This window comes from Sparus aurata, chromosome 6 (assembly GCF_900880675.1).
Source record: "Sparus aurata chromosome 6, fSpaAur1.1, whole genome shotgun sequence".
Taxonomy (NCBI): Eukaryota; Metazoa; Chordata; class Actinopteri; order Spariformes; family Sparidae; genus Sparus; species Sparus aurata.
This window is the reverse complement of record NC_044192.1, coordinates 20,413,200-20,434,960: the sequence shown is the minus strand read 5'-3', so window position 1 is coordinate 20,434,960 and position 21,761 is coordinate 20,413,200. Positions and strand designations below refer to the sequence as shown.

General features: G+C 41.0%; 1 protein-coding gene across 2 annotated transcripts; it reads left to right on the top strand.

Moving 5' to 3' along the window:
• The first annotated feature begins 4,092 nt into the window (after positions 1–4,092).
• Positions 4,093–21,539, top strand: dstyk (dual serine/threonine and tyrosine protein kinase). 2 transcript variants are annotated; one of them, XM_030419341.1, is made up of 15 exons: positions 4,093–4,222; positions 4,594–5,748; positions 6,975–7,384; positions 10,939–11,439; positions 11,580–11,775; positions 13,810–14,048; positions 14,560–14,643; positions 14,727–14,903; positions 17,392–17,521; positions 17,796–17,952; positions 18,522–18,654; positions 18,749–18,862; positions 19,901–20,015; positions 20,281–20,415; positions 20,917–21,539. In XM_030419341.1, the coding sequence occupies exons 2-15, from the start codon at positions 5,550–5,552 to the stop codon at positions 21,102–21,104; spliced, it is 2,778 nt and encodes a 925-aa protein (XP_030275201.1). In that variant the 5' UTR covers positions 4,093–4,222; positions 4,594–5,549; the 3' UTR covers positions 21,105–21,539. The 2 variants fall into 2 exon arrangements, with proteins under 2 accessions (XP_030275201.1, XP_030275200.1); XM_030419340.1 differs by lacking the exon at positions 4,093–4,222 and having other exon boundaries at positions 4,528–5,748.
• The last annotated feature ends 222 nt before the right edge of the window (positions 21,540–21,761 follow it).

Sequence of the window (21,761 nt, the reverse complement as noted above, 5' to 3'; positions counted from 1 at the left end):
TCATTAATTTAGTTAGTTATGTATTTTAGCCTATATAGATAAATCATATATTTCTAGGAAAAGTATAGCCCTATTTTAATAAAACGTATTAGATTTTTGTGATTTTGGGCTGTTTAAATATAAATGCTTTATTATATATCTATTCCATTTTAATATGTCTTCTCTTATTCAGATTTAGATAATTGATGTAAGAGTTATTCTTACAGAAATTTTCAGTGACACAGGTATATAAGAAGTAACATCTCAAGAATCAATGTTGCGTCAGATACAGTATAAACAACACCAAAAAGGGAAGGAAAAAGTAAAAAAGCAAACAAAGATAAACACAAAACATAAATGGATAAATTAACATTGAAAGGGATTGGGAGATTGCTTTTCTAAATGTTTAAATTTTGAATATATTTCAAAACAGACTTTTTGTTAAACACAATTTAATCTAAACTGTCTCTGCCTGCGCTTATAGATCCAGCCCAGACTGCAACCTGCAATATAAATATCAGCATCAACAGCTGTGGTAGTAATTTGTAATAGACACTTGTTGGTTAGTAGAAGCAGCTAATCCAATTAAGAACATAAAAGGCAGCCAACACCATTAATGTGAATGCTGCCGTCAATTGGTGTGCACAGTGACATACAAGAAGTGTGTGAGACCATTGTGTAGAACAAAATGTTTTTATTGCAGAAGTTTATTGTGTAATTATAGACGTGAAATGTAATTAAGGATACTGTTTGCTGTACATTTGGTTTTCTGAGACTTGAGGGACTAGTGGTGTTTTACTAAAGTATTTCTATTTTATGCTACTTTATAATACAACTCTACAACAATTTGGAGTGAAATATTGTAGTTTTTTACTCTGCTACATTACAATTTGACAGCTTTGGGTGCTTAACAGGTTCAGATTTTACAAAACATAAACAGAGCTTTTCAATTTGATGCTTGATGTTTATATGCCAATATAAACAACTGGTAAACTATGACTGACTACAACAGAAAATGCTTCTTACACATAAATACATAGTTGATTGTATCTAATCATATGATATATAATTGTGAAACATTGAAGAGGCCCAGATATGTGCGTTATAAGTACATTATGAGGTCTATATAGTTTCTCCACCACTAATAATAACATCAAATATGACATATACACTCATTTAGTGTTATTGTGTTTTTGTTTTTTTATTACTGTGGCTTTTTTCCTTTTCCAACATAACATATATCTTCTAATGGATGATTAAGAGTGACACACTCACAGTTGCATGCTATGACTCTCACAGTCCTTAAATTACAGTTTTCCTTTTTGATTTCCGCCGTCCTAGCCAGACTGAATTTTAATCCTAGCTGACTTCACAAAGCAAGAATATGTGTTTGGTTATTCAATTATTCGGTCATCTTGACCTAAAAAATGCAGTCTGAAGTGAACTGAGAGAGAGCTTGAGGCTGGATGAGTAGTGTCATTACAGTTGTAGGCCACTAGAGATCAGCATGGAGTCACCAGCTGGAGACCATGGGCTGACTAATTTGAACCAGCTAGTTTAACTTAAAGAAAGCCGGACACTGACACAGACAGGGGCTCTATCCAAAGTTATCTGTCTACAGAATACATAGGATATTAAATGTTTAATATCCTATGTATTCTGTAACATGAGTTCAGACACAGCTGATGAGTGCTCGTAAGTCACGAGAGGGTGACCAGGCTCCCTCAGTTTTCAGCTACACTCAGATTTAATACTTTGAGCCAATTGGCTGTTCCCTCAGAGAGTCTGTCTTAATTGACCTCCTAACCCGTCAGGAACACACGCTGGGTCTGCCATTCAGTTTTCTGAGTAACGTGCCAGAGCTTCTTCACTCATGCATGCAAAGGAACAGTATGCACAAAGTAAACAATGAAAGAGCTTTTGGACCCACAAGTCAGACTTGGCCCACACAGTGCTGTAACCCAGGAGAAGAATGAACTGAACACACTTCATCGCAGGAAGACACAGGCTAGAAAAGAACAGCACAGAGACCGGAGTGTATTGGAAGGATAAGGAAACAATGTCAATAAATACTAACAGGTTTGTCTGACTGCACACAGTGGACATAATTCCAACATATTTACATCATAAATCAACATGATTTGGCACCACATGACAAAATATTTTACATTTATGAAATTAAAGCTCTTAAGCTTCTAAGAAAGTAATCCATTACGACTAATTTAAGGTGTTGTTTATGTAATTTAGTATATTTGCCAGAAGAGGGGGCTAATTAGTAGCATGGAGTCCTGCCAACAATGACTACAACTGGTTATCTGGTTTTCTACCTCTAAATCTCTCGATAATACTTTAATTCATTAGTCTTTTTTTTTTTTTTTTTTAAACTAATGCTCATTCAGTGGATTTCTTTATGTATGTTTATGTCAAACCAAGAGGTGTAGAAATTTGTGTGAGTATATGGGTGAGATGAGAGTGGGAAGTGGTAAACAGTAGACAGTTTAGTATGTGTAAACAGAATTGGCCACATAATTTACATAATATGCTGATGATGGTGTATGTAACCATCAATAAAGATGTAACCATCAAGAAAGTTCTTTCTTGTTCCATCTCCATGTTCTTACACTGGAATTAATAAAAAGTGTGCAAACAAATTAGTCATTTCAATGAACACATTAGTAATTAATAATCAAGTAATAATAGGTAATCAAAGGTTTGAATGATACTTTGTATTTATTTATTTTTTTAAATCTCCTAATATTTACTGTAGTCATTTTGGAAGCCATTACTGCCAGGAAAAAAGTTGGACCTAAAGGATATATCCAGGAGTATATTCCCTTTGGGTCAAGCTCCAGAAACACTGGATTTTCCACAGTGCATGTATTGTCTTTTGCTTTCCCCACAGTGCCTGGTAAACACACATATTTTCAAACTTCACCCCCAGGGTTTGTAACACAAGCCTCCTGTCATATATTGGAATTCTCAAGCCAAACTCAAGAAATTAGGGCTGGGACGACGCGTCGACATAGTCGACGTAATCGACGACATAAATTCGTCGACGAATAATTTGCGTCGACGCGTCGTCCCAAACAGGAAGTGGTAGTACCTGCGGCTGCGGAGGCTGAGAATATCCCCTCTCTCACACAGAGACGCTGCATTAACGTCAATTCACCGCCGTTGGTCATTCACACAGAGCGAAGCACCGCTGGAATAAAGACGAACAGACATGTAATTCACACGGAAAGCTGCGCTGCCGCTCCTACAAAGACGTGACGGTTCACGTCATGATGATGACGTCGTTGTGTTTCCCAGGTGTCCCCTCTGTCAAACTAAAACCGCGGACCGTTTATAATGTGTAGTGATTGAGAACCCGGCCCCCTAAACATCCTGGAAGGTGAAAGAGTTACGTTTTTCGTGCTAAATTACATTATTACAAAATCGCCATCAGTAAACAGGTTGCTGCGTGACTCTGTCACTTGCGGGGACGGAGGCTGTTTTCTGGGGGAAAGTTCACTAAAGTCTCGGTCGGGAGGGCTGACCATCGCGGTGATTTCTATCAACACAACCACTTGAGTGAGTTAAAGGTTTTTGCCGGTGACAGACGCTGTTTTTCGGGCAGAAATGTGAGGAAGAGTTGGTAGGACAGGCGGGAGGACAGACGCTGCTCCGCCTACAACTGCGGTATTTTTTTCCTCATATAAGTTACCAACGACATTTACAGTTACTACATTACTTTTGTTTGGTCATGTAACGTTAAATTAATCGTTAGATTAGTCGACTAATCGAAAAAATAATCGCTAGATTAATCGTTTGCAAAATAATCGTTTGGGACAGCTCTACTCGAGATAACCCTGATCATATCATCAGGCCCTTTATAAGGCTACCTTCAGAGCCACGGATGACATCATACAACTGTCTTCACAGGCTGATTAGTGTGTTCCTTATGAGACATGAACAACTTTCCATAATAAGATTGTTATATGGCCTCTTGAACTAAAATTGAAATTATGAGACACTCAATGTGTCAGCTCATTGCCTGCTGTATTTAACCTTCTTGTTGTCTCTTTTTAACTGATTGTATGTAATAGTTTTTGTACCTTTATTTGATAGGACAGCTCCAGAGTGGACAGGAGAGGGGTAGAGAGGGGGGATGATGACATGCATTGAAGGGCCACAGGTCGGATTCAAGCCCTGAGCTGCTCTACATGCACTTTGAAAACTGTCTGCACTATCTGATTAAATGTTGGTGAGTGATAGGGACAGTGAGTCACATTTTGGATTATAAACTACTTTTTAAAAATGTGTAAATTGATAGAATGAGTATTTCCTTTATTGTTATCCTCACATCTAATCTATTCTATCTATTTGATTTTCCTGGGTAAACTAGCTACTTTATTGGCTCTTTATATAATCTGAGCATATTTAAACACTTTGTTGCCACCGGAAGCACTGACATTACAGTCACTGCAACACATTTACTACAAAGATATCCACCCACGCTGTACATAGTAGATGTATTAAACCCACATTCCTACATTTCCCAGAGTGCAGCGCGTCATCCCGAACCCCGCCCTTTCCTCTCCCTAACTTTGGCTGTGTCGACTTTCTGTTTTGCAGTGATTTGATTGCTTGGCCCCAGCTATGTGATTTGGGTCGGACACACCTCGCCCTGCACCACCACCACCGACCCTCCTCTTCATCTTCATCACCTAAAGACCAAACGGCGGTCTTTATTTAAGTTGTGCTGTCGTCGCTCTCCACGGTGGAAGAAGATGTCCGCTGGTTTCTCCGGGCCGGAGTCAGTTTAGGAAGATCTTTTTTTCCCCACGGAGTCTCATCAGGAAAACCCGGACGTTTTTTTGTCGTGCTCATCCTGTTGTCATCTAGAGGCAACTGCCAGGGTCTTAAACACGGAGCTGTACGGCTGTGAAACGGTGCTCTGGACTGTTTACGTGAAGTTAAAGGAAATGTCTGCTGTGCCAGGCCAAGGCGAGGACGGGCAGTGGATGCCCTCCGGCTAGCAGCGCTAACGTTTTCTTGGACCACAGCTAAGTTAGGTCGCAAAAGACAGCAGGCTGCTTAGCACGTTATTGTGGACGCTGTGCTTTGTTTTTAACACACTCCCCAGTTTGTCGGCAGACGGTCAGACAGTGTGAACCAGAAAAGGGGCAGCTAACAGAAGATGCCGAAATAGCGGTTAGCTTATCGTTAAAATCTCGTCTCGAGCTGGCAAGACCGACGTTAGAGCAACGGCGTGAAGCTAGCTAGCTTCAGCATCATAACAACAACACAACAAATGCCTAGCCTTTATTCACTGACACAACGCACTGTAGGGACTGATGTCTGTCCGCCACTAACACACTAATGTTGATAATAAGTTACAGCAAAGACAAGTAGATGAGGGTGTCTCTTTGATTGATTTAGCTGAGTCGGATGGTGCACAAGCATGACTACTAACTAACGAGCAAGTTACTTAAAAAAAATAAAAAAAATTAAAAAAGTGGGATATAAAGGTTTATTGACACACAGCGAAGAGAGTTCTATTCAAGGTGCCAAGGAGCAAACTGTTGACCATGGAGGGAAATGTACAACAACAGAAAACGACTCCTCTAGCTCGGGAGCTGATGAAGATATTTAACAGCTACAACAAGCACACCGTCCAGCTGAAGAAGAACCTGAAGGAGACTAATTTGTTCTTTCGCGAAATAAGGCAGAATTACAGCAATGCCTGTGCATCAACTATGAGCTCGGAGTCAGCTTCTCTGGAGGCAGGTAGGTTTGAACACACGCTCAGGCACCCTAGATAAAAGCGTGCCCATATCTGTGTTATACTTCTGTGTCCTGTAGTGAAGCAAAATGAATAAATGGCTGCTGCCAAGTGAAAAAAAAAGCTTTAATAAGGGGTTAGGGAAAAGTAAAGAGATTAAGCCCCCTCTCTGAAGCATGAGCAGACTAAAGTGCACCAAATATGCTGCACCCACAAGCTGGCTGGGAGCTGTAGACATCAGACACTTTTTTTAAATTTTGCATTAATTGTGCCTCATGTGTTTGTTGATAGCTAGGTGTGCTGTCAGCACATTTTAGTGGCCTTGAGTCCAATTTAAAAATCAGCGTATTGTTCACTATTACATTGATGTATCACACTTCTCCATTGCAGCCACCCTAGACTAAGATTGCTCTATGATATGTTGTTCACTGCTCTGTGATGAGTACTTCCTTGAAACGCTGCTTTAACACACAGCAGTGATGGTAATGGTGTCTTTCATGGGCAAAGCTAAACCCGTGTCTTCACCTACTAACCAGATTCATCTAGCAAATGTATTGGTTACACTTAGGTCACATATCTGGACAAGAATGTGCATCACATGGCGCAGAAAGATCCTACAATACTTCTTGATCTGATGTTTTGGTCATGCTTAGATCTGCACTGTATACCTGTTCAGCACAGTCTATCCACTGCATGCAAGTCATGCCGTCAGATGCTCTGCACAAGTCTGTCTGAAACAAAAGGGTTTAATGCTTCATGTTAGGTGACGTGGTGAAGTACGTGTATGTGAATTCTAGATGAGAGTTAGAGTAAGAGCACATGTATGTTTAAAAGGACTTCACTGGAATATAAAATAGACCATTGCTGCTCTCTTCTCTCTTTTGTTATATAACTGTTTTACACTGTGACTCAGCATCACTGAGGATTATGTCTGATACCCTCAATAATGAGGTCGAATTAGTTCTTCTGTGTATTCGCCACAACTTGGGGCTAGATCAGGGAATAGTAGTTCAAGGAGAAATATCTGATTGGAAATGTTTTAGTGTCTCTACAATTAAACAGTGATTGTACTGTATACTCTGGAAATCACGCTCTGATATAAAGGATACTGTGTCATTGAGTGCCCGAGTAAACAGTGTTGTTTTGGGTTACTGATAAGGTTGAAGATAACCAAGCTCTGTTCTCATCCATTTCTAAATATCATAAACTGTTTCATTTTCCGTTTCCCCAGGCCAGTTAAGCTGTATCTCTTTCCCGGTCCATGAAGAAGAGTTCCTACGCAACACTGTAGGTGCTGCCCCGTACATCCTGGTACTCGGCCAGGACTGCACTGCCCGCTACCAGCTGCTCAACTGCCTTCTGGGGGAGAGGCTGTTGCCGCTGGGCCCTGAGGCCGGAGAGGCTTGTGAAGGAGTCCAGGGCACTGTCTGCAAGAGGCGCAAGCTGTGTTTCACCCACGGGAGACAGACACGGCTGAGTTTGGCGCTGCCTGGCCAGTATGAGCTTGTGCACCAGCTGGCAGCTAACTGCGGCCGCTGGGATACGGTGCCCCGGGAAGACCTGGAGATTCACGAGGAATGTGAGGACCCGGCCCACAGGCTAGCAGAGCTGGAGATCACCCTGCATCATCCACTGCTCCAGGTGGGCTTTACATCACAGAAACAAGAAGTTTGACATGAAACCGTTATGTGGTATTGGTTCTTTTTGGCCTGACTTTGTTCCTTCTTCTTGGGCTTCCACACATTCACTCAGAGTTTCTATTTACAAAGAGTAAGGCTTTGCGATGTGACCATGCTTCATTTTTGGAACAAGATGTAGAATAGGGGTGAGCTGAGGCAGAACATACTCAGATGAGAGATGGTGGTCTCTAAATCACCCTGGAAGCTTTCACTGGAACCGATATGAGCCCCATCAAATGTTGGGATTAGTGCATTAATATTTTAATGGCACCCATAGTATCACAAGTAGATCAATCTAGTGTTGCAAAAACAAAGGTGTTCAGTGCATCAACGCTGAAAAATATTTTGTATATGCGTTGACTGGAGGATACCTCTGCTAACTGATGTGCAGCATGTCAGTTTCACTTCAGTTATTTCAGCCATGATTGGGAGAATCTTAGCAAATTTCCATACTTGGAGAGGGAACTTCAGGTGAAGCTGAAGCCTTTGCAAGGTCCTGCATATTCTTCGAGCATGTCTGTGAAATATCCCATGACAAGAACAGATTAAATGACATTACAGTCATCACTGAAAAAATTCATATGGTCATGCTATAATGATGCAACATTTTATTATGGTTTTCCTTTGTCATTTTATTCGAAGTGCACTTAAATTAGTGCTGGTGTTTTGTGAAAAACAACATCTTTTTGTTCACACAGCTTAGCAGTAACAGATTACAGAGCAGAGCTGATTATTTTCTGTGTTGTTCTGTGTTTTACTTTACCTGATTTGGGCTTCTGTTAAGAAATGCATTCTTTTCCAGTTGCTTTTCTCACATTCAGGTTTTGCACTCTACTTTAAAACAGATTCAGAGGTTACTGATGAAGTTATGTGAAAAAGGAAGAACTAGCATTGGCAGTGGTATGGACCTTAAAATCACACTATCTTGTGAGAGTGAATTGATTAAGCATGGTGTTACGATTGTAGTCATTCCTTCTCATGTGTGACACAAGGAAATTAGTGCCTAATCCTTTAGACCAAGGCCTCTGTGCGAGCGTCACACAGCCTCAGAAACTAGGCCTCGCTCTGCCTCAGAGCAGCCCACCCGCCCAACCCCCTTACGTAATGCCACTGGTCTGGTGCAATTCACATGACTAGGTCATGTTAAAAAATCCCAATCCCATTGCTGTGATGAAGTTGCCATGGTTACTACTGAATTCTGGGACACTGCTCGTTCGATAGGTTGCAGAAAACGTTGTAGTTTTTATGTTTGGGGGGGAGACACCTATCGCAACTGTTTTTAACTATAAAAATCAGTTTGTGGTAATGTTGGCTCACATTATACACATCAACACATACTCCAATTAGTATTGTGGAATAACTTGAATTGGACTTAAGGTTTGAGATTTATTATATTTTATTGCATGGTTTGCATGAGGTTCTTCATTGTTTTTCATGGTTTGAACAATCTGTTGGTAAAGCTGACAAAATCTAGATTTTTTGAAAGTTCTTACATTGCTGCTTCAAGGTACATCAGAGTCTACTCTCTAAAAAAATCAGCATTATAGGTGAACACCTGGAAAGAAAATGTCTGGAAGTAAATCCAGTCATATTCACAAGTGACTCTGAAAGGCGCTGACACCTGCAATCCCTTATTTGGGTCAAAAAGTTAGTCACACTTGAGAGCGCCTTAGAAATGTTGAACAGCAGAGTTATTGTTTTTAATATCATCATACCTTATCATAGATGAGAGACAGAATGATTTAATCTAGTTAAAGTCTAACCCTTTTTTACTTAAGTCTGCTGCTTTTAAAGTAAATTAAAAAATGTAAAACTTTGAAAGGTTGTGAATCTACATTTTTCATCAGCCAGGCAGTTAAAAGTAAATCTGTCACACACTAAAGCAGTGTTAGTCTTTATGTTCCTGCTGAATGAAAAGCAGTTGAACATGTTTAGGTTGGAGTAAACAAAGGCACAGAATCTCTCCGCTCACTGTGGTATTCACACACTCCTGCAATAATCACAGTAACCTGTTTTAGAGGCCAACAGATGAGAACTGACTTAATTAGCATTCTCTTCATCCTCGAGTTTACCAGTGCTTACAGGCTCAATTTAAGCAGCTAGAGGACATAAAAGGGGCCATCCTATCATCACGTTTCTAAAATTCTTTTGAGGTACACATTCTGTTACGTTCAGATCCATTGCTCCACGAATTCGCATGAGGAAGTCTGCTTGTTAGCGAATACCTGTGATATTAGCAGTCACACTCAAAATATGCTAATGCAAAAAATTATATTTTCTTACATGGCTGTTTGTCTCGACTGTGTCACTTTGTGGAGTTGGGTCAGACGGAAGCATAAATACTTGCACTGAGAAACAAAATAGTAGCTTCAAAACAGGACACAGACATTTCCTTGAAGGGTTGTTGTTGTTCAAAAGGAACTACATTGAGCCAATTCACACATTGAATTGATTCTGATTGGTTGTGAACAAAATGTTTGCAGGCTATCTTTGTTCCAAAGAGACTGCTCAGATGGGCTCCGCTCTTGTTTCTTGGAGACAGGACTGACTGTCTCCTTTGTGCAGCTGCGGGTCATTTTTGCCTCGTTTCTCTAGCTGTCTTTTCCCTCGTCATGGTCTCCCTCTCAAGCAGTCTCCGAGTCTATTTCTGTAAATGTCCTTATTTATCAAGGGTTAAGAAAACCTTTATAGTTGGGCAATGCTTTTGCCCTGTCGCAGATTTTCCCAGGACCAGCACAAATATTTATTTACCATTCTGTGTTCTGAAATGGAAGGAGCATGTGATTTGTGTGGATGTGTTCTTTTCTTCCTGTTGCAGTGGTGTCCATCTAAACATTTTCTGGCATAAATTGGTTTAAAAACTGTACTTGATCTGCCTTGGGCACTTTATGTTACAGGGGTTCTCATTTTGCTGCTTTGACTTTACCTTCAGAATCTTATGTCAGGAACATAAAGTGTCAGTTTGGATAAATTGTATAAAAACATGTTCACTTCAATGTAAAAAGCTGCTTATATTTTCTGGTAGAAAAATCAAAACTGTTCATTTGCGTTCTTCATGGTGAACAGGACTGAGCTGAAATCTTAACTGTAACAGGTAAGCTAAACATGTTAATGCACACCCTGTTGGAAGTAGGTGCACATGCCTGCTTGAGCTTTGAAGGTGTAAATAAAATCTGTTCAAAGGATGAGGTGTTTATGGCATTTTTTATGGGACAATATCCAACAGAAGTATTTATTGTGACGGCCTATCAAAGCCTAAGAAGCTTTAAATTCTCTTGACCTACATTTTTTGTTCAATGGCAGGCTAGAGCAAAAATTTGGCAACTAAATGCAGTGGTATTCTTCCTGTGACTGGATTTTACTTGGAGTAAATGTCAAAATTAGTTTTTGTTTGATTTGGGTCAACTGGACTTTTTTTTTACAGAATCTTATTTCCTAATAATTTCCTGTGTACATAAACCAAATTGCTCTAAATGAAAGTCACATTTTTATTATTTCTTTGTGTTTTGTCCCCAGGAAGCAAAGGTCATGGTGGTGCCCTGTCCGAGTGTCCAGCCCATAGAAGAAGCCCTGGAAGACTGTACTCGTAACGTGATCCCCATCATACTGTACGCCATCAACCAGGACTCTCTAAGCACAGAGCAGGTGGCTGAGCTCTGGAAGGTCAAAGAGATGCTCTCCTTTCCCATCTGTTTTGTTCGTATCCCTGACACAATGCCGGCAGCCTCCCCAGAACCCGGCCGCCGTGCCGAGAAGGAAAAGGAGAAGAGCGCCCTCCATAAGCAGCTTCTCTCCCTCGGCTTTCTCAGCGGCCCGACAGGAAACTGCTCCTGTGGCGCCCCTACACAGATGCCCACACCGGGATCCAAACCCCAGAGTATGCTGGGTGAGGCTTTCGAAAGACTGCATCGGTTGCTGGTGCCTTTTACTCGCCAAGTGCTTCAGAACCAACAGGTGGAGGCCGCCAACCTGCTTAATGGGATTCATTGTCGCTGTCTAGATCTCTTCATTAACCAGGTAACAGGATTATACAAGTCACAAGTGTTGCAGTAATTATTCCCACTGCAAGAGCTGCTTAGTGTCAGTCTGCTACGACCCAGTGTGCCCATAAAAAATCACCAACAGACCTTTGTCCCTTCTGCTCCCCTCCCCTGCAGGCCTTTGACATGCAGAGGGACCTGCAGATAACGCCACGCAGGCTGGAGTACACCCGTGAGAAAGAGGGTGAACTCTTCACCTCCCTCATGGCCATCGCAAACCGCAAACAGGAGGAGATGAAGGAGATGATTGTGGAGACACTGAGCAGCATGAAGGAGCAGCTGCTGGAGGATGCTGCCAACCTGGAATTTACAGGTTAGTGAGTAAGCACTTTGGATATACGCCACAAGGCAGGTGGGTTTTCCTCTCTGTGGTTGTTTAAGGTTTTTCCTTTCATTTGTGAAGGTATTGATCTTGAAGACATTATAAATGGTTCAATACAAATACTGTATATAATATTTGATGGAACTGATACATTTGCCCCTATATTTTAACTTGTTTTAATGCAGTGAATTAACCACAGTTTGATGATAAACTGCTGGGAATTACAACTCCCACAGAGTTGAGGAGAGTTGTGAAGGCAGCCAAGATTTGAATGTCTGATTAAACTTTTTTATGTCAAATAAGTGTCTCTGATGTCGTCAAATTGAATATTAACAAAAAGCTACAAAGGTAGGACAGTGTGCAAACAAGCTGAGCATATTAATGAGTATTATTCTGCACTATTTCCCCAACTGGGACTTTTATCCTGTGCGCCCTCATGCTCATTTGATTTTGTTTAGTTGTTGTGACGACAAATTTTCAAGTTTTTTCATTTTCATTTTCGATTTTCATGGCTATTGAACAGGACACGTTTTGACTTTATCAGTAGTAATCATGTCCGTTGTTTCTACATGGCCAGCCAATTTAATTTATAGATTTCTGTGAGAATGTCTCTGCTGCTGTCAGACTTCTTAGAAAAAGCAAATAATTTTTTGGCATGTGTACATACTACACACACTCTCTATTGAGTTATGTTTTGTTTTTTTTTGTTTTTTTACAGTTCACATGCTTCAAATTAAGCAGACAAGCTGTGATCCTTTTGAAACGTTTTAATAAAGTTGCCTTTTGTCAATAAATAAATATGTGATATTGTTTAGATTCAATCCAGAGGTGGTCTGATGTTGCTGTGAAAAAAAAGTGTTTTAAACTCTGAAAAAACAATTTAATCTTGTCACTTAAGCCCCTGTTTGAAGTACATGAGCTTTTGTTTTCTCCTCTTGAGATGCACAAAATCATATCATTGAATCTGTGATTTCACAATGAATTACCACATGTGTGGCTTTTTATCTTTTGCTCTTACATCTTCAACTTAATGAGAAAAGATTCCTTCTTCATTATTTCTCTATTGACAAAAATGTCTGGCTTGTGGAACCCAGACCTCCGCCTATTCAGATTCTTTTCATTGAGCCTGTTTAGGATTTGTGATAATTGGGTCTCTGAGGGAGTTGAAACAGACAACTAACTGGTCTTAACTGGGTTTTCTTGTCTGTTGCCTGAATTATGTCTTTATTGTCTTTAGACTCTAGTCAGACTTACTGCTGCTGCTGAGATAGCTCTATTTCGCAATCTGCCCATAAAGTTTTCGCTGTCTGTGGTTGAGAGTAGCTGAGAAAGGCCTATCACTGGTTATTGTGTTCTGCTTCTTTCTGTTCCGTACAGTTCTCCAGAATTAGTCATAAAATCTCCCTTCATGAAGGTAATGATATTAAGTTGTTGTTGTGTTATGTTTTCGCCCGTGTTTGTCAGCAGGGTTACACAAAAAATACAGAACTGTTTTCCACAAAACCTTAGTGGAGGATGGGTCTTGGCCCAGAATAGACCCTATTTACTTTTTGTAAAAGCATTATTTTTGGGGAATAATGCATGGATCTTGATGGATAAATAAAACTTTTGATTAAGATGATCTAGATATGACTTATGTGACATTGGCCCTGGCTTGATTGAAGCGGACTGTTTGACCTTGGCGGAGGTATGCCCTCTAGGTGTTGATTTAATTGTGTGGTTGGTTTGGAAGCTGTAGTTTGTTGTCCTGTTGAGTTTTATTGTGTTATATGGTGGCGTTTCTATTGTTTTGTCCACCCTTTTTATATTAAGCAGTGAATAAACAACAGAAACACTTCTCTGTATAATGCAATTAAGGGCTCAGCAATGTTCACGTCATAATATTGTGATAATAATTGATTGAAAGTGACTTCCATACTAATATCTGACAACATTCATTAATGAGTATTTCTCTGTACTGCTTGGTTACATTCACTTCATCTTAACAAGACAAACTTTCCTTCTCTATCTCTCTGTCAAATGTAGACATTATTGTAACAACTAATGGAGAGCCTGTTACGTCAAAGGAGATCAAATCTTGCATCCACCAGATCCAGGAGCTGATAGTAGTCCGTTTGAATCAGGCTGTGGCGAATAAGCTCATCAGCTCTGTGGACTATTTGAGGGAGAGCTTCGTAGGAACTCTTGAGCGATGTCTCAACAGTCTGGAGAAGTCTCACATCGAATCCTCTGTCCACAATATCACTTCCAATCACCTCAAACAGGTTTGTGAAAAAAACAAACAAAACAGGAGCTCTGCAGCGGACCCGGGTTCGACTCCCGGCCTGGGTCCCTTTGCTGCGTGTCACTCCCCCTCTCTCTCACCCTGTTTCCTGTCACCCTCTTCAGCTGTACTATCAATAAAGCCATAAAGGCCAAAAAAAATATATATATATATATAGAGAAAAAAAAAAAGAATTAAAATGATTAAATGATTAAATGTGTTGTCAGATGAGTCATCAGCCCTGTTCTGTCTCCTATCCCCACTATGTATTTAATCATTCATACTTAAGTGTGAAACTAACAGAAGTAAACCAAACAAGGTTATACATGGGGTCACACAGACGCGTCTAAGCAGAATAAATATTCGGATAAACACGGAAAATTTAAAGAAGAATTTGTAAACTTCATTAGCCTCCATCAATTCCAGTCGGCTTCAGTGCCAGAGGCCTCAGGTGTCATTTACTGGTTTTTGAGATTTTCCTGCACATTTACTTTGTGTTCTCTCTGTCCCAGTTATTAAATGCTGCCTATCATGTAGAGGTCACCTTTACATCAGGATCCTCCGTCACAAGACTCTTCTGGGAGCAAATCAAGCAGGTCAGAGTCGAATGAATTTCAGCCGATTTCAAACAGCGTGGCGACTTCTGAAAGAGTGACCTCACTCTGTGTCTTGTTTCTAGATAATCCACAGGATAACTTTTGTGAACCCTCCTGCCATCACGCCAGAGTGGAAGCGGAAAGTGGCCCAGGATGCCATAGAAAGTCTCAGTGCTGCCAAGCTGGCCAGAAGCATCTGCTCCCAGTTCAGAACCCGCCTCAACAGCTCCCATGAGGCCTTTGCAGCATCTCTGCGCCAGGTGAACTTTTTCTCTTTCTTGTAGTTCTGTGCCCGTTATACTCCTACTCTTCATCAAATATACTTCAAAAGCTTAAAGAACTCTTTTATCTGACCATATAATCTGTTGTTCACTGTTCTGTAATATTTGATTTATTTTATCTACTATGTTTTTGTGATGTATTAAATGTAGACAGATACACTTGTAGGCTTCAGCCTATAATTGATTATATTTGAATAAAACATTTATTTTTTAATGAAGATTTCGTAGAATTGAAGGGGCTCATTTCTTTTTGTGCTTAAAGCCAGTAGTTGGTTTACCTGAGAGGACTCAATTCCTAAACTAACGCTGACTACGGTTGCTCTCTGTTAGTGGAGCAGGCACTCGATACCCTGCATAATGTAGTCCAGCAGCAGTAAACGACTTAAACAAATCATTCAAAGTCTTTCATAGGCAACTGAGAGAGACAGGGAAGGTCTGATTTTTCATGTCACATGACAGTCTGCTCATGGCAAATAAAAAAGTGATTAATACATGTATATTGCTAGAAATTGCTACATACAGCCCCTTTAAGGCTGGTTTCAGATCAAATCAGGCAGTGTGGTGAAAACGCAGGTCTTCCCATTGATTTTAATGAGGGCACTCTGTTTTAGCTGCGGCTGTGCTGGCTGCAGGGGATTTCTGCAATGTAATGCAGCTGCCAAAAAGTTGAAGCCGCCTCAGCTTTTGGAGAAACACAGCCAGACACTATGTTTATGGTTTGTGCTAGTTCTATGTTGATTGACTCCAACAGTTTGTAAGACTTTACACTTTTCGTAAGTTGATTTTGTCTTCCCAAATGGACTTTGCCTCATAAACTGTGTGAATTCCCCATCATGCCCTCAATGTCCTCTCTATAGAGAGCTTTTATTGACTCTCATGCGCTGCACAGCTCGTGCTACAGCATTTCTTTTTCTCTTCACATGAAATATTTTGCCTTTTAAGCTCTGATATGCTGATAGCTGCGACCTCCTCCATGAGGTCCCTGACAAATCCATTCCAGTCAAATTGCTGTGATGAGAATCATCACATGACTTGCAGTGTGTGTCACATCACTGACTGCATTTCCATGCTCGTTAATTCTTCACTCCTAATGCAGTTACAAAGACACTGATTTATCGTGGCAGTCTTATAGAAGAGCTGAGTTGGCAATATGTTGTATGTTAAGGGCTCTTGACTGACAGAAATATCCTAATTTCATTTATTTATTTGACTGAGTGCAGTTCAAAAAAGTCAACCCAATAAAATAACATTATACTACTGTCACATTCCTGTCTGTAACAGAGGAGCTCTTGAATGTGCAGAGTCTCTGCCTCTGTTACAAACTGCATACTGACAAACTGCAGGCCAAAGTAGATAGGAAAGCTTTCCTCATCGCACAGAAATTTTAAAGCAGGATACTTTTATACTGTAGTGAAAAGGAGACAGAGACATTTTTCTAAGATCCTCCACCTTGCAGTGTGATGTTTGTTGTTACGGACAAGTGTGGGTACGATTTTCAGGCTTCTGTTTGTACCCATTTTCATTTGGTTCAGTGTGCTCCGCTCCTGCACATTAGAGATCCTGCTTTCAGACCTGACTTGGTTTTCTGAAAAGCATGTCTCAACATGCTGCATGCAAACTATCATATTTAACTATCAAATCTTATGAAAACAGACTGGTGGGAGTTCAGTTCAGAGTAGACAAAATAAGAGCAGAATGACAGTCAAATGAGTTCTACATGTTAATGATATTTCTTTAATACATCAATACAATAAATCCTTACTTACCTGTCAAGAACATTTCTAATGTACTTACTAGAAACCTTGGGTCTCTGCTCTTGTAAATAACAGATCACATTGAGTGAAATGTGTAAAAAATCCTTCCTTTACTCTTAATTGATGCACACTTCTTTACTGTTAGAATATTGATGAGCTCGCTTAACCATAATTAATAATGTTATTAAAATGACTAGTTATGATATGAACTAGTAATGTACTATAAATGGCCCAATATCGGGACATATATATTGGCGGTTATATATCAATCTGATTGATGGTAGGATTGAACAATATCAATGTTTACATTTTGATGAAAAAATAAAACTACACTTGAACCACCTACATACTTTTCTCATGTTGACTTTAAAGTTAAAGCTGAGCGCAAAGCAAACACTAGCGATGAGATCTCTGCAAAAAAAATAAAAGACATCGAGGAGTACCCCTGTCGGCCACGAACTGTGCATTAACCAGTCTGACAAATGACAGCATCACCACAGAGGTCAAAGGCAGCTGGCCTGAAGTCAGTGAGAACGTGACAGTTTAGATGCAACAGTATGGACCAAGAACATGTAAACCAGACACACGCAGAAATAAAATCACAAACCACAGTTTGGCCAAGATGAAATAACTGTTAACAAATTAAACCAGTCATTTAGCAGCTGCTGTTAATGCTAACCATGAGATGTAATGTCACGTGTTTGTGTTCATAGCTGGAGGAAGGGCACACGGGGCGACTGGAGCGCACTGAGGACCTGTGGCTGCGTGTGAGGAAGGACCACGCCCCGCGGCTGGCCCGCCTGTCTCTGGAGAGCCGCTCCCTCAGAGATGTGCTGCTACACGGTGAGTCACCACCAAACCCTCCCATTGTTCACACACATCAAGTGAAACTGGCTGTCTGTTCCACGAACAACAACAACAACAACATACCTTTTACTTTTTATTATTCTGATTTGATCTATTTCTCACAGCCGTTTTTGACCAAGTCATGACCTTAGATTTAAGCTGAGCACAGAGAAACTTCCCCTTTTGGCTCACTGAAGTCCAAACTCCGAGTCAAGTAACAATCAGCAAATCTTATCTTCGATGTTCATGACTGCAATGTTTGGTTTGACAGGCAAGCCTAAACTGGGGCGAGAGTTGGGTCGGGGCCAGTACGGAGTTGTGTACCTGTGTGACAGCTGGGGAGGACGCTACCCGTGCGCCCTAAAGTCTGTGGTACCACCTGACGATAAACACTGGAATGACCTGGCTTTGGAGTTTCACTACACAAGGTGAGTTTGTAAGAGCGAGCGTGTAAACATCACACACACACACACACACACAGGCAGCTGCTGTGGCATGATCTCAGCACCGGTGTGTCTGAAATGTATTTAGATTCTTCACACTGAACAGTCGTCCCAGCTGGTAGTGTATTTTACTGACACTTAGAGGTGTGCATTTTAATTTTCAAGCAGCTTGTGCAAGAAGCAGTTTTATCAAGAGCAGAACTCTATTCAGTGGACGTGACAGCTGCCTTGTTACAAAGGCCAAACTCCAGCCACGGTACAAAAACTAGTTTTGACTGTTGAAGCCTTGAGGCGGTGCTGTGTCAACGTGCCAGCTTGTTTTATTAATGCTCTTCTGCTCAAACTGCCATAAACTTGAGGAATGCAGGACTGAGGCTGCGTCATGTGGACAAACATTCGGCAATATTCTGTCACTTCAACATAAAAAAGTGGTTGTTTGATGATAATATGACTGACTGCCATTGTAAAAAATAATATGTTCCTAAAGACTTGCCTGATTATATAAAAGACAAATCCAATCAAATAAAAATACAACTGAACCATTTTTCCTTCAGGACTCTGCCTAAGCACGAGCGTCTCGTCGACCTGCACGGCTCTGTGATTGATTACACCTACGGAGGCGGCTCCAGCATCGCCGTGCTGCTCATCATGGAGCGGCTGCACAGAGACCTCTACACAGGCCTGAAGGTGACTGGATGATTCCGTGATTAGAAACAGGCATGTGTCAGATAAACCTAATCTTCCATCTCACTGTTTCTGAATGTATTTATTTTTTAACCAGGCTGGTTTATCACTGAGGGAGAGACTTCAGATCGCTCTGGACGTGGTGGAAGGGATCCGCTTCCTGCACGGTCAGGGCCTCCTGCACCGAGACATAAAGCTAAAAAATGTCCTGGTAAGATCAGGGGCCTGTGACTTCTGAGATGTTTTCTAGGTCTGTGCTCTGATGGGTGACAAATTAAAGGAAAAAGCACCATAAAGTGTCACAGTAAAGTGTTTGGGGTTGAGATCTGGTGACTGCATCAGATCATTTTCATACTCATCAAACCATTCAGTGAGCCCTCATGACCTGTGGATGAGGGCATTGTCATTCTGGAGGAGACCACTCCCATCACATTATAAGTGTTTCATTGTAGGATAAAAGAGATCATGCAGAACAACTTTGTATTGATTTGCAGTGACCCTCCCCCCTACAGTGACAAGTGGACCCAAACCATGCCCCCCACAGCACAACAAAGCCACCTTTTGTGTTTTTATTCTTCACACCTTTATTCAGGGTTTTCCCTTAATTTGTCGCCCGTGCCTGTAGTAGATGTATCACAATACCCCAGGGATGAACTATACAATGACGTATCCAACACTGTTATTGGCCCAGTACAACTTTTATATTCATAGATTTATTTTGGGGGAGAATTCAGATGAAAGTGATGTTTTCACACCAGCTGCCATCTTATTCTACAATCTGAACATCAGAGGCATAAGATATTGGAGATCATCGGTAGTCTGGCATAATGCAGAGCTTTTACATTAAAGGTCAGACCTGCAACTTTTAAAGACTTATACAAAAGTAACCCCTCTCAATCACTGTCTGTGTGTCTGTGTCTGTGTGTCTGTATCTGCAGAGAGCGCTCTGCCCCACTTCTCTTAGTATTTTGCTGTGTTCAGGACATTTCTTGGTGACAGAGTGACTCAGTGATTCAAGAAAAAGATGGTTGAGTTTCTTACCCGGGTTGTTCAGCGCTGGCGCTTGGTGCTAGTGGCTCGCTACCCAAAGTGTTTAAAACAAACTTTAAATGGTGTGTTTACAGACAGCACCTGACAAATCCCTTTAAGTTCTTACAGCAGCCTCCGATTGTTGTTATTTCCCTTGAAAAGAAATTGTTTTACGACCTAACAAGCTTTGCGCTCCTTTAATTTTTTCTTCTTCTTCAAGTTGGACAAGCAGAATCGTGCAAAGATCACAGACCTGGGCTTCTGTAAACCAGAGGCCATGATGTCCGGCAGCATCGTTGGAACGCCCATCCACATGGCTCCAGAGCTGTTCACAGGTACGTCACTGAGCGGTCACACAGGCCATAATTTAATCACAGCTTCAGACTGTTTAATTGGTCGGAGCTGTGTGAATGAGCAGCTATTGGTGGCTCACAAAAGTGTGTTTACATTCTTGTGAGGAAAACCATGTTGCGTGAACCATTACAGACTAAATCTCATCAGAGGAGGAATTGCGTCTTATGTCATCATTGTACTTAATTGTGCAGGAATGTTGTGAGTCGTTTAAAGGTTTCCTCTGCATTGTGACCCCTCTCCTCACAGGAAAGTATGATAACTCTGTGGACGTCTACGCCTTCGGGATCCTTTTCTGGTACCTCTGCACTGGTTCAGTGAAACTCCCAGAATCCTTTGAGAAATGCTCCAGTAAGGACCAGCTCTGGAATAATGTTAAAAGAGGTAAACAAACATAAACAGATCGCTTTCACTCCAGCAGCTCAGTTCGTTTGGGCCGGACCAAGTAAAAAAAACAAAACATTAATGACTTTCTTTAACAAGAACAGTGAACTCTCATTGATTGGACAGTTTTAGTGATCCAGGATCATCAGTTCTATATGACTCCATGTGGGGAAGTCATATCAGTGATTATTAAATGATTCTAATGGATTGTGTGAAATAACAGGGTGAAGGAGCATTTTTCATTTCCATACATTAACATCACCTAACATATACAGAATGCTGTCTTGACAGTAAATGGGCAGTTAAAATCCCATCTACTGTCAAAACATCTTGTGGTTGGTTGGTTGGCTTTTAAACTACATCGAACCACACCAGTTTGCTTGTAAGCAGACTGACACCGTCCTTTCCAGGCGGTCTCTCTATCAGGTAGACGAATAGAAATGGAAAAACATGTCCGACTTCAAACATGAAGCCCTGACGGATCTGTTGTGTCGTCTCCAGGAGCCAGGCCCGAGCGGTTGCCCAGTTTCGACGAGGAGTGCTGGCAGCTGATGGAAGCCTGCTGGAACGGGGACCCTTCCCAAAGGCCGCTGCTCGGTATTGTGGAGCCAAGCCTGCAAAGCATCATGGTCCGGCTCTGCAACTGCGGCTCGGAGCAGAAAAGCAGCAGCCTGGAGGACTCAAACTGAAAAACACTCCAGACAAACTAACACACGTGTGATGGGATCCCGATCAGGAAAGTGTTTTGTATTTATGAGGAACGGAGAAGAGAAGGTGAAGATGAATAACGTTCGAGCTGTCCTCCTCGTTCACAGTCGTTGGATTTACATTATTTATGAGGAGTTGATACAGACCAGGAAGTTTGCAAATATGTGTGTTTTATTGTTTGTGCGTTGTTTATTTGTATACAAACTCTACAGTCTGCTTGCGTTGTAGCTGCCCTGCTAATTGCTACTTGGTCATAGGATTATTACTAGATGCAAATTGTTTTAAAAGTAGTCCATTCACAGTATTATGAAAAAAATATAAATATATAAAAGATTAATTTTAGATTGTATTTAAACTGAAAATGTCTGCATCTATACAAATACATCTTTTTTAATAAAATGTTCTGTTACAACACATGACTGCCCTATTAACTGCTTTATGACTGTGTGACTGGGGGAAGAAAGTTTAACTGTTGTGGTCTCTACATGTGAGTCAGAGGTTTGCAACCTTTTGTCTCGTGACTGCTTAATATAAAGGAAGGAATGTCTGCTGTGACACCTCCTCACTGGTTGTATATGTCCTCCGGTCACCACCCTTCTAACTGATTAGGGGTTTTGTTTTCTCTGTGTTTTGTCTTG